At 37.8% G+C, this 15,536-nt stretch overlaps 1 protein-coding gene, 1 long non-coding RNA gene and 1 other non-coding gene across 9 annotated transcripts in view; 2 read left to right on the forward strand and 1 right to left on the reverse strand.

Moving 5' to 3' along the window:
• Positions 1 to 10,180, reverse strand: part of LOC135200819 (uncharacterized) — a 193,416-nt gene extending 183,236 nt beyond the window's left edge. For both annotated transcript variants that reach the window (XR_010311375.1, XR_010311374.1), the window contains exon 1: positions 10,067 to 10,180. This is a non-coding gene — a long non-coding RNA (uncharacterized LOC135200819). The remainder of the gene's footprint in view (positions 1 to 10,066) is intronic.
• On the forward strand, positions 1,145 to 1,215 carry Trnag-ccc (transfer RNA glycine (anticodon CCC)). The gene has a single exon. It is a non-coding gene; the product is annotated as a tRNA-Gly (tRNA).
• A 131-nt stretch (positions 10,181 to 10,311) lies between the features above and the next one.
• The window catches only part of LOC135200815 (ribulose-phosphate 3-epimerase-like), a 64,942-nt gene continuing 59,717 nt past the window's right edge, over positions 10,312 to 15,536 (forward strand). The window contains exons 1-2 of one of the 6 annotated variants that reach the window (XM_064229484.1): positions 10,318 to 10,470; positions 12,512 to 12,580. Coding sequence is in view for 2 of the 6 variants with exons in the window: in XM_064229482.1 (XP_064085552.1) it covers positions 10,390 to 10,470 (81 nt within the window). In the remaining 4 variants the exon portion in view is untranslated. Of the gene's footprint in view, positions 10,471 to 12,511; positions 12,581 to 15,536 lie in introns of all 6 variants that reach the window. The other 5 variants (XM_064229483.1, XM_064229486.1, XM_064229485.1 and 2 more) reach the window with 5 other exon arrangements.

Consider the following 15,536-nt stretch of genomic DNA (forward strand, 5'->3'; position numbering starts at 1 on the left):
CCACCTGTTAACAGAATGTGTAGTGTTTATTCTTTGGAGCCACGCCTTGCCAGGGGAATTAGACTAATATATATCTTACAAGTGTGTAATGTTTGTGAATCACATATCATGTCTTGCTTGGAGACAGGCTGTAAGGGCAGCTTACTTGAGTGAAGGAATTTGGGTAGGTAAGCGTTTAACCGAGAGATCGCTTGTCTTGGCGTCAAACATGTACATTCGTTTGTACGGATGTTACAGGTCTAATAGACCAAGGCACTTGCGAAAGCCACATTCCTTTTGGTGGCCACAAAGAGGTCGGTTGGTACACGTCAGGTGTTGGGTGAGAAAACTCCCATCGTAAAGGTATGACACATATTTTGTAAGACTTAGAAAACTGTTAACTTTGAAAAGAGAGAGAAGTGTGAAATACTTTCTTTACTTATATCACTTTGAAAAGAGTGATGTGTGAAGTGTATCTTTTATCCATTGTTATCTTTATTACAGATGGGTCCTATTTCATGGTACTAGAGACGGGAATCTCTTAACCTGACTAATATAATGAACTTATTGGCATTTTGGGTCTGGGAGTGAATTCTTAGTCAGGAGTGTAGAATGTTAACTTACTAGTTTTCTTTACGGGCAGATTTGGATTTTCTGTCATTATGACTTGTTCTATTTTATATTCAACTGCTTTGGGTAATAAATAGTATATTTTTATACTTACGAGATCTAAATAGCCTTAACACATGGTTGCAGACAGAGGGCACCATTGACAACACAACAGGTAAGGGTTTCCAATTTGTGTACTTTTAATTAAATAATATATATATATATATATATATATATATATATATATATATAGGGGGGTAATATATATATATATATATATGTGTGTATATATATATATGTATATATTATATGTATATATATATATAGGTATATGTATATATATATATTATATATATATATATAATATATATATATATATATATATATATATATATATATATATATATATATATATGGCCACCAAGAAATCACAAGGCGACATATTCCATCCTCAAACAAAAAACACCCTAAAATAAAAGTAATTGTAGTTATAGGTCAATATTCCCCAAATCAAATAAGGGTAAGGATAATTCCTCATTCTGTCCCCATCTAACAAGCGCCGCTGGTGTAGTGGTATCATGCAAGATTCCCATTCTTGCGACCCGGGTTCGATTCCCGGGCGGCGCAGGAACTTTTAGTTACAATTTTCAACATCTGTCTTGGGCAATTATGAGGGGATAAAAAGAGGGGAAAGACTTCAACTTTTTTCCTCTTTTGCTCCACGTTTTTATTGAGACAATATAAAGGCAAAGTTATGATCAGCAGACATCGTGAGGCCCAGAGGGTGAGATAGAGCTGGGAGGCGGTGCCTGTCCTGGGCGGTTATCTCTTTGGGATCACTCCACTCCGCTACCTCCCCCCCCCAAACCCGCCACCGGCAACCCAGACGTAAGCCCCAACAGAGACTGAGAGCTGACAACGACTCCCAGACTGGGAGCCCATGACCCTCCATCCCCACAAACCCCTTGACAGCCTCAATATCCCCTGCTCCCTTACAATCGCACCCTCTCTCTCTCTCTCTCTCTCTCTCGCTCTCTCTCTCTCTCTCCTCTCTCTCTTACTGCAAAAGTTTATACTTTCCTTCAACAGTAAATATGTCACATAAACAACATGGATATATCAGCTACTAGAGAGCCAATGTGAAATACCATCCGAGAGCCAATGTGAAATCGTTTTTCTAGGTTCAAATAAACTAGCCTAGTCATACCTGTAAATCATTAAAATAGACAGACAACCACATCACTGCAAGTACTCTGTTCAATGAGAACATACCTCCGCCAGGAATACTCTGCAATGAATAATCAACTGGCACAAATTAAAAAAAGGTAGGTTTACTTATATATATATATATATATATATATATATATATATATATATAATATATATATATATATAAAATTATGATTAACATTCATAAAAATCTCATGACAGCACATGTCATTAAAATGGCGAAGAAATCCACAGTGGTGCAAATGTGAATATAAATCAAGCAGGTTCTCGAAAGGTGTCGTTTGTACATATCTTTCTAATATACTATATATTTGCATTTACACCACTAGGTGGCGCCCGGTACGCTGCGCAGGAACCCAGCGCTGCCTGGCATGTCTCCCCTACCATCCCGATCCCCTAACTACCCTGCCCCATCCAGGGCCGGACAAACAGGTTTCCAGGAGATGGGTGGATATTTCATGCCTCCCCTACCTTCCCAATCCCCTCTACCTACCAGCGCCCATCCGGGGCGGACAAACAAGAAGGATCCAATCGGATTTTATTATTATAGATTATTATTAGACTAATTTTTTTAAACTTACGGCACTCGAAAGCAGGGTTTCATTTGGCCATACCATAATTAATATAATAATAATAAATAAGATAAAGGACGATAAGGTTTGGATGGCAAAGAAATCTTCGTTGATGAGTCAGCCACTACAGTGGGGGTGACCAAAAGATTGAATTAACGTACCCCAGGTAATTGATTTGATTTGTATAGATTTTTGGCATTATACCAAAGACTGGGGCAACCAAGACCATTCAGCGCTGAAACGGAAATTGACAGTAAAAGGTTACATAGGTGTAACAGGAGAGGGTGGAGCGTGGTCAGTAAGATTGATGAAAGAATATGAACGGAGGTACAGTAAAAGGAATGAAAGGGGGCTGCAGCTATGGGCCGAATGGGACGCTGCAAAGAACATTAAGTAATGCCTACATTGCACCTCATTCGGTGCACTGACGGCGCTACCCCCCTACGGAGGCACCGCAGGTAATAATGATCCTTAGAACAACGCATTTGTTTCCACCCGTGCCCTTTTACTTACGTCAAGGTTTTATCGCAAATCCAATCGAAAACTGGCTCTGAAAAACTTTAGTGAAAAACACTGGCGACTCCACACAGATAAAAACTTTTGTGGATAAAAAACTGTGTATCGTTTCTGTCATGAATGGTCAAATCTTTACTGACATTTATCAAGAACTAATTCTCTGGATAAGGTTAACAAACAATGTTTATTTTCTAAGGTCCTAAAATTGTCCCAACCACAAAAAGTGGTCAAATATTGAGGCTAACCTTCAATTCTACTTTAAATGATGAAGAACATACATGCATAGAGAGAGAGAGAGAGAGAGAGAGAGAGAGAGAGAGAGAGAGAGAGAGAGAGAGAGAGAGAGAGAGAGAAATTACCAGTGAGGGTCAAGTCTAAATCTAAGAGACGGGAATATATTGTTGTCGACGTTATTACTTCAATAAGGAAGTCAGTTCTATCTTTGTTTTTGCCCCTTAACTCTGCCTGCTTGTTAGCAGGGTTACACAAAACGCCCTTCAAGAATCTTTCCTGAAATGTTTCCAAAGACGGGCCTCACTGCTGGCAATACGTTACTTGTGCAGCGTTTCCATATGATTAGGCAGAAAGTTGGGGATGCACTTTTTAAATAATGACATAAACTGATCAAAGTTTGGAAGAGATCAAGATAAATAAAGGATCTGGATCCAGAAATTTATATACAATAATTAACAATATTAAGAACGAAATGTGAATGAATTTTTACTCAATTTCAACCAAATGTAGCTCTCGGAAATATTTCAGGAAAAACACGGAAGAAAGAATGAATTCCAAAACATTCAGGGAACGATGCTGAAATTATAATATATATCAAAGTACAGGGAGTCACATCCAGAAGAGGAAACGGGTCGTCAAAGGTATTGCAGTTCTTCTCCGAAAGGTACTGAGGAATAAGTAGTTGCTTCCTTTATTGCTCTTCGGTTTCTCTTTTCACGGCTAACGAATAAGACACGGTAAAGTGACAATAACAACAAGAGAAGTGCCATCGGTTATTATTTTTCAATTAAAACATGCTTGTTAAGTAACTTCACCACCTCTAAAATACTGACACAAAGTATAAATCGAAAATTTACTCTTATATACGACGAACACTTATATATATATATATATATATATATATATATATATATAATAATATATATATATATACATACATACATACTACATACATATATATATATGTAATATATATATATATATATATATATATATATATATATATATATATATATATATATATGCAGAAGCTAGGTACTATGTCGTACCTCTAAGTAAATGGGATACAATCCACAATGATGTAAAATCCCTCCGTAGTTTATAAAATATATATTTCTTGTACAGCAACTTATAGCTTTCGACCATCAGCTGTGGTCTTGTTCGTAACTGCATCCCCATTATATATATATATATATATATATATATATATATATATATATACAGTGCTGACGCGAGTGTGTGCACGTACCGCTCAAAATTCAATGGAACATAAATGACATTTACAACCGGTATATATCGATCGTGTCTTCCAAGAGAAACGCAAAGCTCCACCGAGAGACAGCCGTCCCGACCTCCATATCAAAACGAAAAGAAAATCGATCGATTTTGTGGCATTTTGCCGGACGGAGGGTGGAGGGATTAACGCCGTCTGCAGTTCACCCACCTGAAGCAAACAGGCTTCAGGGAAACTCCATGAAAAATTACTCGGCGCCGACAGAGGGAGCGACTGTTTAATTGATTTATCGATAGAATGAAATTGGCGTCACTATTGCATTCATGCAAGATGAGAGAAGTTTGACTTAAACAGCTCTACTTCCTCTCAATTAAGAATAAACTCTAAGCCGTTTACATCTTAGCTTAGATTTCATTGCGTATTAATAATCGACGTTAAAACATCTACGCCTATCATGTCCCGTATCATTAAAAAATGACGCCCAGAATAGGAGCCGTTTTAATGGGTCAGTCTGTCGAGACAGGCAGTTACCCTGGACTTGGCCTAGACGCCCGTCTGCTATACAGGACAGACGGGGCCACTCCCCCAACCTGCTGTGTGTATCGGGCAGTTTCGGATTATGGGAATCAAACATCTGTCTGTTCTTATCCCACCTTCAGCGGATAATGAGTAAACCCTTTAGTAATACACACAAGACATCCCTAAATAATAAACCGTTGTGCATTCATATATTCACTGTTTGTGATAACGATGTTCTATGGTTAATGAACGCTAAAATTTGTTGTAGCTCAGTCCGGGTCCAGCCTCTCTCTCTCTCTCTGGTTCCTTTTAAAAGTCCGCAGAATAAAACTGCCTTGGTAAGAACATCGGCACGGAACGTAACGTCCTCAGAGAGAGGACCTGCAGTTTCCGCAGTCTTCTACAGCATTTCATCGGTCGCCGCCATGGATACTTTCATACAAGCTCACAATTGCAAATCTTTTATAACAAGCTTGAAACCTCAGGAGCGGTTCAGTTTCTGTCTGATGTACCCGCCGGACTGCCAAAATCAGACAGGGGTGTGTCGGGAACAAAGCAGCCAGCAAGTAGCACCAGACTGGCAGGCGACTCTTTGGCCATTTTTGGGAAAAAGTAACTCCCACAGCGTCCCCTTAATCCAGCAGACCCTTTTAAAATCGATCAATGCAGGACCTATGTTTCTATCTTCGTCTGTAAGGTGGGGTGGGGACATAAGGTACAGGCGAACTCTTCTACTCGTATGTTTATCACTGTACTCTGCCGGATCAGTTTTGATCTCTCTCTCTCTCTCTCTCTCTCTCTCTCTCTCTCTCTCTTTTACAAAGTCTTGTTCGTGTTTATACATATTTTCAACTCAATACCTTGCATAAAATGCAATGTGCAATATATTCCATGGCTTTTAAATTAATATTGCCACTTAAAAATATGTACACTACAAAGTTAAGACAAAATCCTGACAGATCATGAACAAAATGAATAGGGGAGGCAAGGGTTTACTAGACCAAAATGCGTGATGTAACTCGGTAACAATCTCACTTTTCCATACAAAAATCAACGACTACTTGATCAGTCACATTTCTGTGCAGCATTATGCATCAATATGCCATTCAATCTTATGCTAAGCACAAAATCACCATACATCTTAGTAGGCAGACAAAGGCAGCATCCTGAACTCTAAAGTGGTCTGAGAGAGAGAGAGAGAAAGAGAGAGATAGAGAGAGAGAATGGAATGTTTGGTCGATAAGTGAGCGCCAGCCACGCTGGTGCCGACGGGGTGGGGTAGCCGTGCGTCTGGATCCTCGGGTGGCAGGTGGTGGGAGGTCTGAGAGACGGTACCAGCCAGCCAAAGCAGCGCGTGCCGCGTGCTGTAGCATGCATAAGACCCGAGCTACCCATTTTTTTTTCAGAAGATACTGGTTCCAATTTGCCCCATTTTCCAACCTTAAACTTATGACGCTTTGCCCAAATACTTTCCCCCAAACTGAATCCGACTCGTCAAAATTTTCATCTCCAAATGGATCCAGTTTTTTTCTGACGTTTATCCAAAACTGGACCTAACTAGAATCATTTTCATCCTAAAATGGATCCACCTTGTCCACATTTTCATCGAAAAACGGATCCAACCTGCCAAACTTTCGTCAGATACTGGATTGTCGTGACGAGGTCACTGACACGTGCTATGATAACATTCCTTTCAAGATGACGGAAGGAGATTAGTACAGTATGCTTCACTAATCTGCCTTATTAGGGAAAACGTTTTCATCCTACATCTACAGACAATTCTCATACCGACTGCAACATTTCCACATAACAAGCACCAAGCATAAAAAGAGAAGAAAAAAAAGTAACAATAATATTTGACGTCGCAGGTTATGATCATCCACGCAGTTATATAAAATAATGAATGCATATCCTATACCGTATATATGCCAACATTTTCAAAATCAACAATAATATAAAACACTAAGGTGGAAAATTCCAAGAAATTTCAGTTTCACTAAACCTAATTTCATAAGCAGCGTCATAGTTAAAGGCTGTCCAAGACCTGATCTTGAGTAAAACATAATAATAATAATAATAATAATAATAATAATAATAATAATAATAATATTTATATTACACCAATCAAATCTGAAAAAGCACTCTTCAAATGAAACGAACACAAGGAGTAACACTTCGACCTAATAAAATGTTACTACAAACAAAGTTAAGAGTTTCAAGACTCCTTGATGTCAAGAATACTGAAAAAGGTATGGTTCGTTTATTACGAACATCCCAAATCGACAGCATTGCCTGGTTACACCATAGCGCGTATAGGTAGCAAAATATCCCTCACGGCAGCAAGGACACACTAACATTATATATATATATATATATATATATATAATATATATATATATATATATTATATATATATATATATTATATATATACATATATATATAATATATCTATATATAGTATATAGTTATATATAATATATATATAATATATAGTATATATATAATATATATATATATATATATATATCATACGCCTTTCCCTTTAGAAATATACCTTTTCTAAGGTAAAAAGAGAGACGGTGAACTGCAAGCTGGAATAGAACAGCAGACCATGCAATAACGAGCCAGACGTCTCTCTCTCTCTCTTTTTTTTTTTTTTCCAGGTAGAGGGAGTGACACCAGACAGCGTTTACCCTCCAGGTTTCTGCAAGTGTTAAATAAACGCACACACTACCATCCCGCCCCACACACACTATGTAATATATATATATATATATATATATATATATATATATATATATATATTATATATATATAATATATATATATAATATATATATGTATATGCTTAAAAAATCACAGTAGATGCACGTGACTTCATTAAATAAGCGAATACCACAGGAAAATGATGTCAGAAATCCAAGCGCTTTCGTCTTTACTAAGACATTGTCAAGGAGCTAATGACTATCATTTTCCTGTGGTAATCGCTTTTATATATATATATATATATATATATATATATATATATATATATATATATTTCTTAAGCAGAGGGGATTATGAGATGGTTTTAATTCAATGATCATAACGGTAATGTGCTTTAAGGAATTTAAACAATTTACTAATTTTACCGTTTACCCAATGATTACTTCGTATATGTCGTTACAAATGCTGAAATAAGGTCTGTAGTTAAATTGCCCATTAAATCTAACAAAGTTATTCCATTATTTCAGAGGGCAAACTGACAACGTCAGTAAGTATTTAACTTTCAGAATATTAAACTTAATCACAAAGTTATTAAGCGAGATGTCCGAAATTTAAAGAAGTAAACTTCACAGATAGGCCATGCAAGAAATAATATGCATTATAAATAACAGTTACACAGAAAACCACCTTTCCTGGAAAAACTAACCTAATAACTGGAAAACATGTCCTCTAAATTAAATTACATAGCTCGTCCAGTGATGAGCTCCATCTAGTTGTTGACATGTAAAAGGATGAACTAAAGAATCCTTCATAATGCTAATAAAACAATGTTCCATGCACATGAACAAGGGCAACTGTGATGCAATTGAAAAAAAATGTAAAATGAATGTAAAATTTTTCTTATTAGTTCAGTAATTAAAATCATCTAACCACCGAACTGCACCTATATAGGTCGCTTAAATGGTATGCATATACAGTGTATAGGTATGGGTATATGTATGTATATACATAGTAAATTCAAGTATGTAATATACTTAAAAAAAGATGTGTATAGCACCTAAGCTGGCTATGTATTGTTACAAGAAATATGATAATACTGTCATCGGATAAAATTCTGAATGTAAATCTGTTAAAATTGTAAAATAGAGCATATTTTCTTTAATGAAAAAAAAAAAAAAAAAACTGCATTTAAAACATATTTTTATCAACTTCACCTGTACTTCTCGTCTTAGCCTAAAAATCGTACCGACTTAAAGGGGAACAAATCAACGGTAAACGGTAGCACCGTCGTTCCCAAAATGCCGATCGGGATAAAAATACCTTTTCAAGCAGACACGGTGACCCCTTTTTCGTTGGTGTGTGGCGTCACCTTTAGTGTAATGGACTGGGTTCTTTGATAAAGCTGACATGGAAGTCATAACCGGGTAACATTCGTACGGATTATGCGCTTCTGTTAAGTGAAAGGTGTCTTGGGTGCATAGCATTTGATAGTTATCTTGTGGGAAACAATCATTTTTCCTCCTAAGAAAGTAGAAGACCAACAATGGGCGGTGTAGGCATACTCACGAAATTGGAATGCGACAACCAATAAGTTATTGTTAATTCTAGGCAACAACTCCCTACAGACTGCAAGGAACGTTCCCACGAATACGACAGCTACCAGGGATTGGAACGTCAAAACGGTCAAATGTATTTCGCTGTGTTTAGTACTAGCCCCTGGGGGTTAATTATAGTCGACCCCCCACCCCCTTTAAAAATAACGGCAAATTCATAATAACCAACCCAAATACTATAGGAAACTGTAATTTCCAAAGAAATGCCCGACGCGGAGCTATTACCTTGATCTACAGTTATTGGTCATTAATAATCCCAAGAGTTCTATCTTTCATAAAAACATCTTTTATCACTAATGACAACCACAACTAGACGACATTGTCCGCCATTGAAGAATTCACTCCCATCAGTCATCAACTGCTGGTCTATGTATTTTGCGGAATTTGTTCTATTTAGTATAAAACTCCATGCTCCAATAAGTTTTCTATTTGCTAGCATACTTCGAAGGGTTTCTAATAATGCAAGCCTTTACCTAAGTAAAAGTCAATTTTCTGACAACATTGTAACATTGCTGAGGCTAGCCTAACCCTCTTCTATGCGCATAGGCTAGAACTCGTCTATAAATGATGCCTACGCCTACTCCTTAGAAATTCATTCATCCAGTAGCAATTACGTTCTAGTCTGTCTGATAACTTTTCCCTTAAAGTGGTTAATACTGCCTAAAACCAGGAAGTACATTTTAATGCCCATTTCATACCTCTTTAAGCATTTACCTCGGCGGAAATAACGATTCCCAAAACCCCTACTAGGGTATTAAACTGGCTAAGTTTACGATACGATAATTAAGTTTATAATAATCAAAACTTGAATAATTTTGTAACAAGTGCTTAAAATTAAAAATTCATACTCACATGCATCGTACAGTGTTGCTATCCAGCTTAAAAGAGAGGCTTAATAATGTGACCCGTCTAGATTAGGCATCATCGCACCACATTGAAACGAAAACTGTTAAGTGTTAACATCTGAAAGTGTCGTAATCCATCTCAAAATCTATAATAATGTATTCGTCAAATTATAATAATTTATTGCCAAAAAAGGTTTAATAATTATACAATTACAAAATACTTTTATTCAGAACCGATTATAAGTTAGCTAAAAGCTGAATGATAATTACGATAATATTTAGTAACTTATTTGACTAGTGGACTCTGATAATGCAACACAACACATTCAAATGTTTGGTAAAGTAATTGAAAAAAAGTGCAATAAATTTCCCCAAAATTTTTTTCAAGCTGAGGTCAAGTGTGGAGGACTGGTAAGTACTAATTATATAATTTCATGAAAAGAATGGCTAATCTGTCAGGTTTGATGTGATTGGTAGTCTAGTACACCCATTTTATTTAAATTGATGTATAGTAGTTTTGAAGATGGCGAGTCCTTGGATGAAGGTATTAGCAAATAGCCATGGTTTTAAGTCCGGTAAATCAGTGCTAACCCAAGTAACCCAGTTTTTTTTAAATTAGCAAATCCTCTTACATAACAGTAGAATACTGTCTAAGCCACCACAATTAAATGACGTGCTTAAGATATATTGTATATTAAAGAAAACCTCAGCCTCTTGAAAGGAGGGATGTCTAGGCCTAACCTTAACTAGGTAGAATCTGTCTAGAATTTCTTGTATATAATATTTTTGTATTCGTTTTTAAGCAGGACATTTCATAGTTTACTTAACCAAACTCTTACTGGTAGGGTAGGGTGTTATTCAATGGTCCATTTATTGGCTTAATCATAGAGGCCTAGCCTATACAGTAAAATCATACCACAGAGGTCACTAGGGTTAGGTAAATATTCCTTTTAAACAATATTCACAATCTGGAGTTGGAAGTATGATATTCTCATGGTTTTTACGTGTGTTTTGAATGTTCCAGATGTTTATTCCATTAGTAAATAGTCTAAAATGTATAAGGTACTGTACTCTTGTTATATCCCACAGCGGGAAAGCAAGGTTTTTGGGAGGGAGAAAACGTTTTACAAAATGGGTGCCATACAAGGGTGTGTTTAGCTTGACCTTACGAAAGGTGCAAGGTTCAACCCTGGCCACGGGTGTTTTACCCCTTCTTCATACCCCTAACTTAATTAAGGGAACTTTAAATTAAAATAGATAGGGTTGCATCCTAAATTAACCTCTCCTTGAGTGCTAGGACCTTACCTGGTCAGGGCCTTGTGCCCCATCAAAGCATAAACACAAACCTTTAAAAAAAAGACTGTGTAACAGCTTTCATTGGTAATTTTCAAGGTAACAACAGATTTGCAACATACCTGTTGGTATGATTTTCAAATTAAGGATGTTGAGTTGACTAACAAAGTAAAAAAATACAGTACTACCTATATTGGGGACTGGGATTGAAGTAAACTAGTAATACCAATAAGTATGCTTGAAAATAATTTATTGATGAAACCATGAAGCATAATGTAGTTTTAAAGTTTTATATCTCATGTTTTGTGTTTTTCATCATGATATTTATTTACTATTGTAAGTATATTCTTCCAAATATTAGCACCCCCACCCCCACCCCCCACCCCCCAAAAAAAAGACCTGGGATTTGTTGGGATGGGGGTAGACAAAAATTATTCATTAATGTTTAGATTCATAGTGAAATATCTTTAGAATGCATTAGAAGCCTTGGAGGAAATATATTGTGATTGTCATAACCTAGAACCTTGTTTTTACCTGAACAAGGGCATCAATAACCCCAAGACTTCCATAACATACTTTTCAGTAACATGCTTGGCATGACTTTTTTCTCTCTCATTTATTTGAAAATCATATCAAATACATTTTATAACTGAATACATATGCTAGATATGTAATGTATGTACACAAACTTACAAAAAAATCTAAAAATAAATCATACACTTCAAACAACATCTATACACAGTTGAGGTACTTACCTGTAAAAAATGAATTATTTTTTCTTTTTGGCATGACTGGTAGGCTTTACTCCATTTGCTTCCTGTTAATAATAATAATTCCATACAGCAATTTTCAAATGCTGTAGGAATCATCATTATTGCATCATCATGTTTGTACTTTAACTTTTCCACTCATGGTGTTAGACATGAAATGAGTCCCCAGTAGCTCCTAGGGTTTTCATATAGTTCTTTGCCATGCTGTTTCCATATAGGCTGCTTTTCTAACCAGTTATTCCACGTCCCTTCTCATCACAGATCCAAACCATCTCAGTCCTTTTTATATCCTCTTTGTACCAAATCTCTTCACTAGTTCCTCATTGGTAATTGGATCATCCCACTGTACTCAAGCTATTACTGTTAACATTCTATGGTTACATTTTCAGAATCTCCATTTTCCAAGGCAGTGCCAGTGTTTCTGCAGCATAGAGTAGTACAGAAATTAAATACCCATGGTAAGTCTTTGCTCTCATATAAACATGTACCAGTAGGCTAGCTCTCTCCATTTCATCCTTGCTGCAGCTACTCCCTTTGCTGCACTGTGCTTCTTCTGCTGCTTGCCAGTCAATCATAACGAGGTTCTCAACACATAGGCACTGTTCTGACTGTATTTTTCATTTGCTTCCTGCCAGCTCACCATGAGGGAAATGTAGCAGGATTATACACATAATAGAGCACACACATTACTACCAGCCACTGCATTCAATGGAGATGGTTAGTGAGATTTGATGAGAATAATAATAGTGTCTATGAATTGAGGTTTTGCATTATGTGATAAGATCAAGTTGATATTAAGGTTCAGAAGTCAATGTCTGAGATCAGCAGATTTAACTAGGTTATTTCCTAGCCTAATGGTCAAACCAGACAGGAGTTTTCTAATTGTGTACTGTCTCAACTTATAATACTTTTCTGGGCTCAGCCTGTGTCGCTCAGTGAAATAGGTTCCTTTGATACTATTTCTAGGTATAAATATTGCTATTCATACCAGAGAAAAAGAGAAACAATAGTGCCAAGATAAATGGCTCGCTCACCTTTTAATAAAAGGTGTCGGTATAGATAAAGAGCGAGTGGATACCACTACCAGATGTCCCTTGCCATTTAGCTTCTTCCTCCGCCAAAACCTCAACTACAGAGGAGCCGAATTAAAGCCCCTCTACCCTCTACTACTACAGTGAGTGCCTCTGACGACATTCCTTTTGATAGCATCGTCGCTAACACACGCTTCTTTCTTTTGTGCTGTGTTTTTTGCTTCGTTATTTTGGATTTATCTTTCAAGATGGCTCAAGCTTCTGCATCCAAGTTGAATACTGCTTTTAAGGTTCTAAGATCTCCTTTTATGAAGATCTCTCTTGTTTTATTGTGTTTAAGGAGAAGATAAGGTAGCGTAAGCTTCATTGTTCCCGCGCCGGCTTCTCCCTCCTCGACCGCATGGCGGTTCACGTACTCTTTTGGTCTCCCATACCATCAGAGCTACCTTTTAGCAGTATTTTATTATTACCATATTCATGCTGTTAGCTTGATATTTATTCAGCCTAGCCTTTCATGGGGACCCTCACTCCGACCGCATGTTTGGATTGTAGCCTACCCTAGCCAGATCCCGATTCGTTAGGAGTTGTATTCTTTTTACGTTAGGACCTTGTCCCTTCGTATTAGTGTCCTTGCTCCTAGTCTTCTGCCCCCGAATTTCGGTACAGCATACCGACTAGCCGCTTGCGGGTTAGGCTAACACACCCAAGTCGTCAGCCTTGCGATTAGCCTACCCCTCCAGGACACTCTTTCTCTCACTCTGTTATTTATTTCCTTTCCCCCGTGTTAGCCTAGCTAGATATCTTGTTATTATTATTTCAGTGGACCCCCCGTATTCGCGTTCTCCAGATCCGCCAGCTACATATCAATGTACTGGAAGCCATGGCAGTGTTTCTTACTCTGAAAAGGCTTCGTCCACACAAGAAATCTCATGTCAAGCTGGTTCTAGACAGTGCAGTAGTAGTCCACTGCATAAACAGGGGCGGATCCAAATAAAGTCACCTGAATCATGTCCTAATACTCTGGCGGACAGGAACAAATGGCACCTGTCAGCCACCCACTTAGCGGGGGTAAGGAACGTGGTAGCAGATGCTCTGTCACGCTCCGCCCCGCTAGAATTGGAGTGGACCCTCGACAAGGAGTCATTCAAATGGATCTGTCAAAAAGTCCCGGGGCTTCAGGTAGATCTCTTCGCCACGGAGTCAAATCACAGACTTCCTTGCTATGTGGTACCCAACCTGGACCCTCTGGCTTATGCCATGGACGCTATGGCCCTAGATTGGAATGTGTGGGAAAAGATTTATCTGTTTCCCCCAGTGAATCTTTTTCTGAAAGTCCTGAACAAACTCAGGTCGTTCAAAGGCCGGGTGTCTCTAGTAGCTCCCAATTGGCCCAAAAGCAATTGGTTCCCACTACTTCTAGAATTGGGACTCCAGCCCCTACAGATTCCCAATCCCAAACTGACTCAGTTAGTGCAAACAAGGACTGTGTCCGCTTCCTCAAGGATTCAGAAAGCCCTAACTTTATGGATTTCATGAAGTTTGCAGCTCGCAGGAACGCTAACATTGATCCCCAAAATATTACATTTTTGGAGTCAGATAAAAGGGAATCCACCTTACGTCAATATGTCTCAGCCGTTAAGAAAACTGGGGCTATGTTTTCTTAAGCGGGCTCAAATACACAGATTATGATCACGAATTTGGCCATATCCTTCTTCAGAACAGTGTTCGAGAAAGGTCTTGCAGCAAGCACAATTACTACCACCAAATCGGCTCTTAAAAAGATCTTCCAGTTTGGTTTTGGTATAGATCTAACAGATTCTTACTTTTCCTCTATACCGAAAGCTTGCGCTAGACCTAGACCCTCCGAGAGACCTAAGTCAGTTTCTTGGTTTTTGAATGATGTTCTTAAGTTGGCCTCAGAAATAAATAATGAATCATGGGATTATATAGCCCTCCTGAGAAAAACTTTATTCTTGCTAAGTTTAACGTCAGGTGCTAGAATTTCAGAACTGTCGGCTCTTTCGAGAGAACCAGGCCACATTGAATTCCTTCCCTCAGGAGAAGTGCTTCTCTCTCCAGATCGTCAATTTTTGGCCAAAAATGAAGACCCACAAGATAGATGGGCCCCATGGAAAATCCTACCACTTCCACAGGACAAGTCCCTATGTCCTGTCAATTCCTTAAGAGCTTACCTGAGTAGGACGACCTTAAGATCTTCAGGTCCATTATTCATCAGGGAAAAGGGTGGTACGATCTCCTTAAAAGGTATCAGACAACAAATTTTGTATTTTATTAAGCTAGCCAACCCGGAATCCTTTCCACGGGCTCATGATGTGAGGGCAGTTGTCATATCCATCAACTATTTTCAACACATGAATTTTGA

Source organism: Macrobrachium nipponense, chromosome 27 (assembly GCF_015104395.2).
Source record: "Macrobrachium nipponense isolate FS-2020 chromosome 27, ASM1510439v2, whole genome shotgun sequence".
Lineage (NCBI taxonomy): Eukaryota > Metazoa > Arthropoda > Malacostraca > Decapoda > Palaemonidae > Macrobrachium > Macrobrachium nipponense.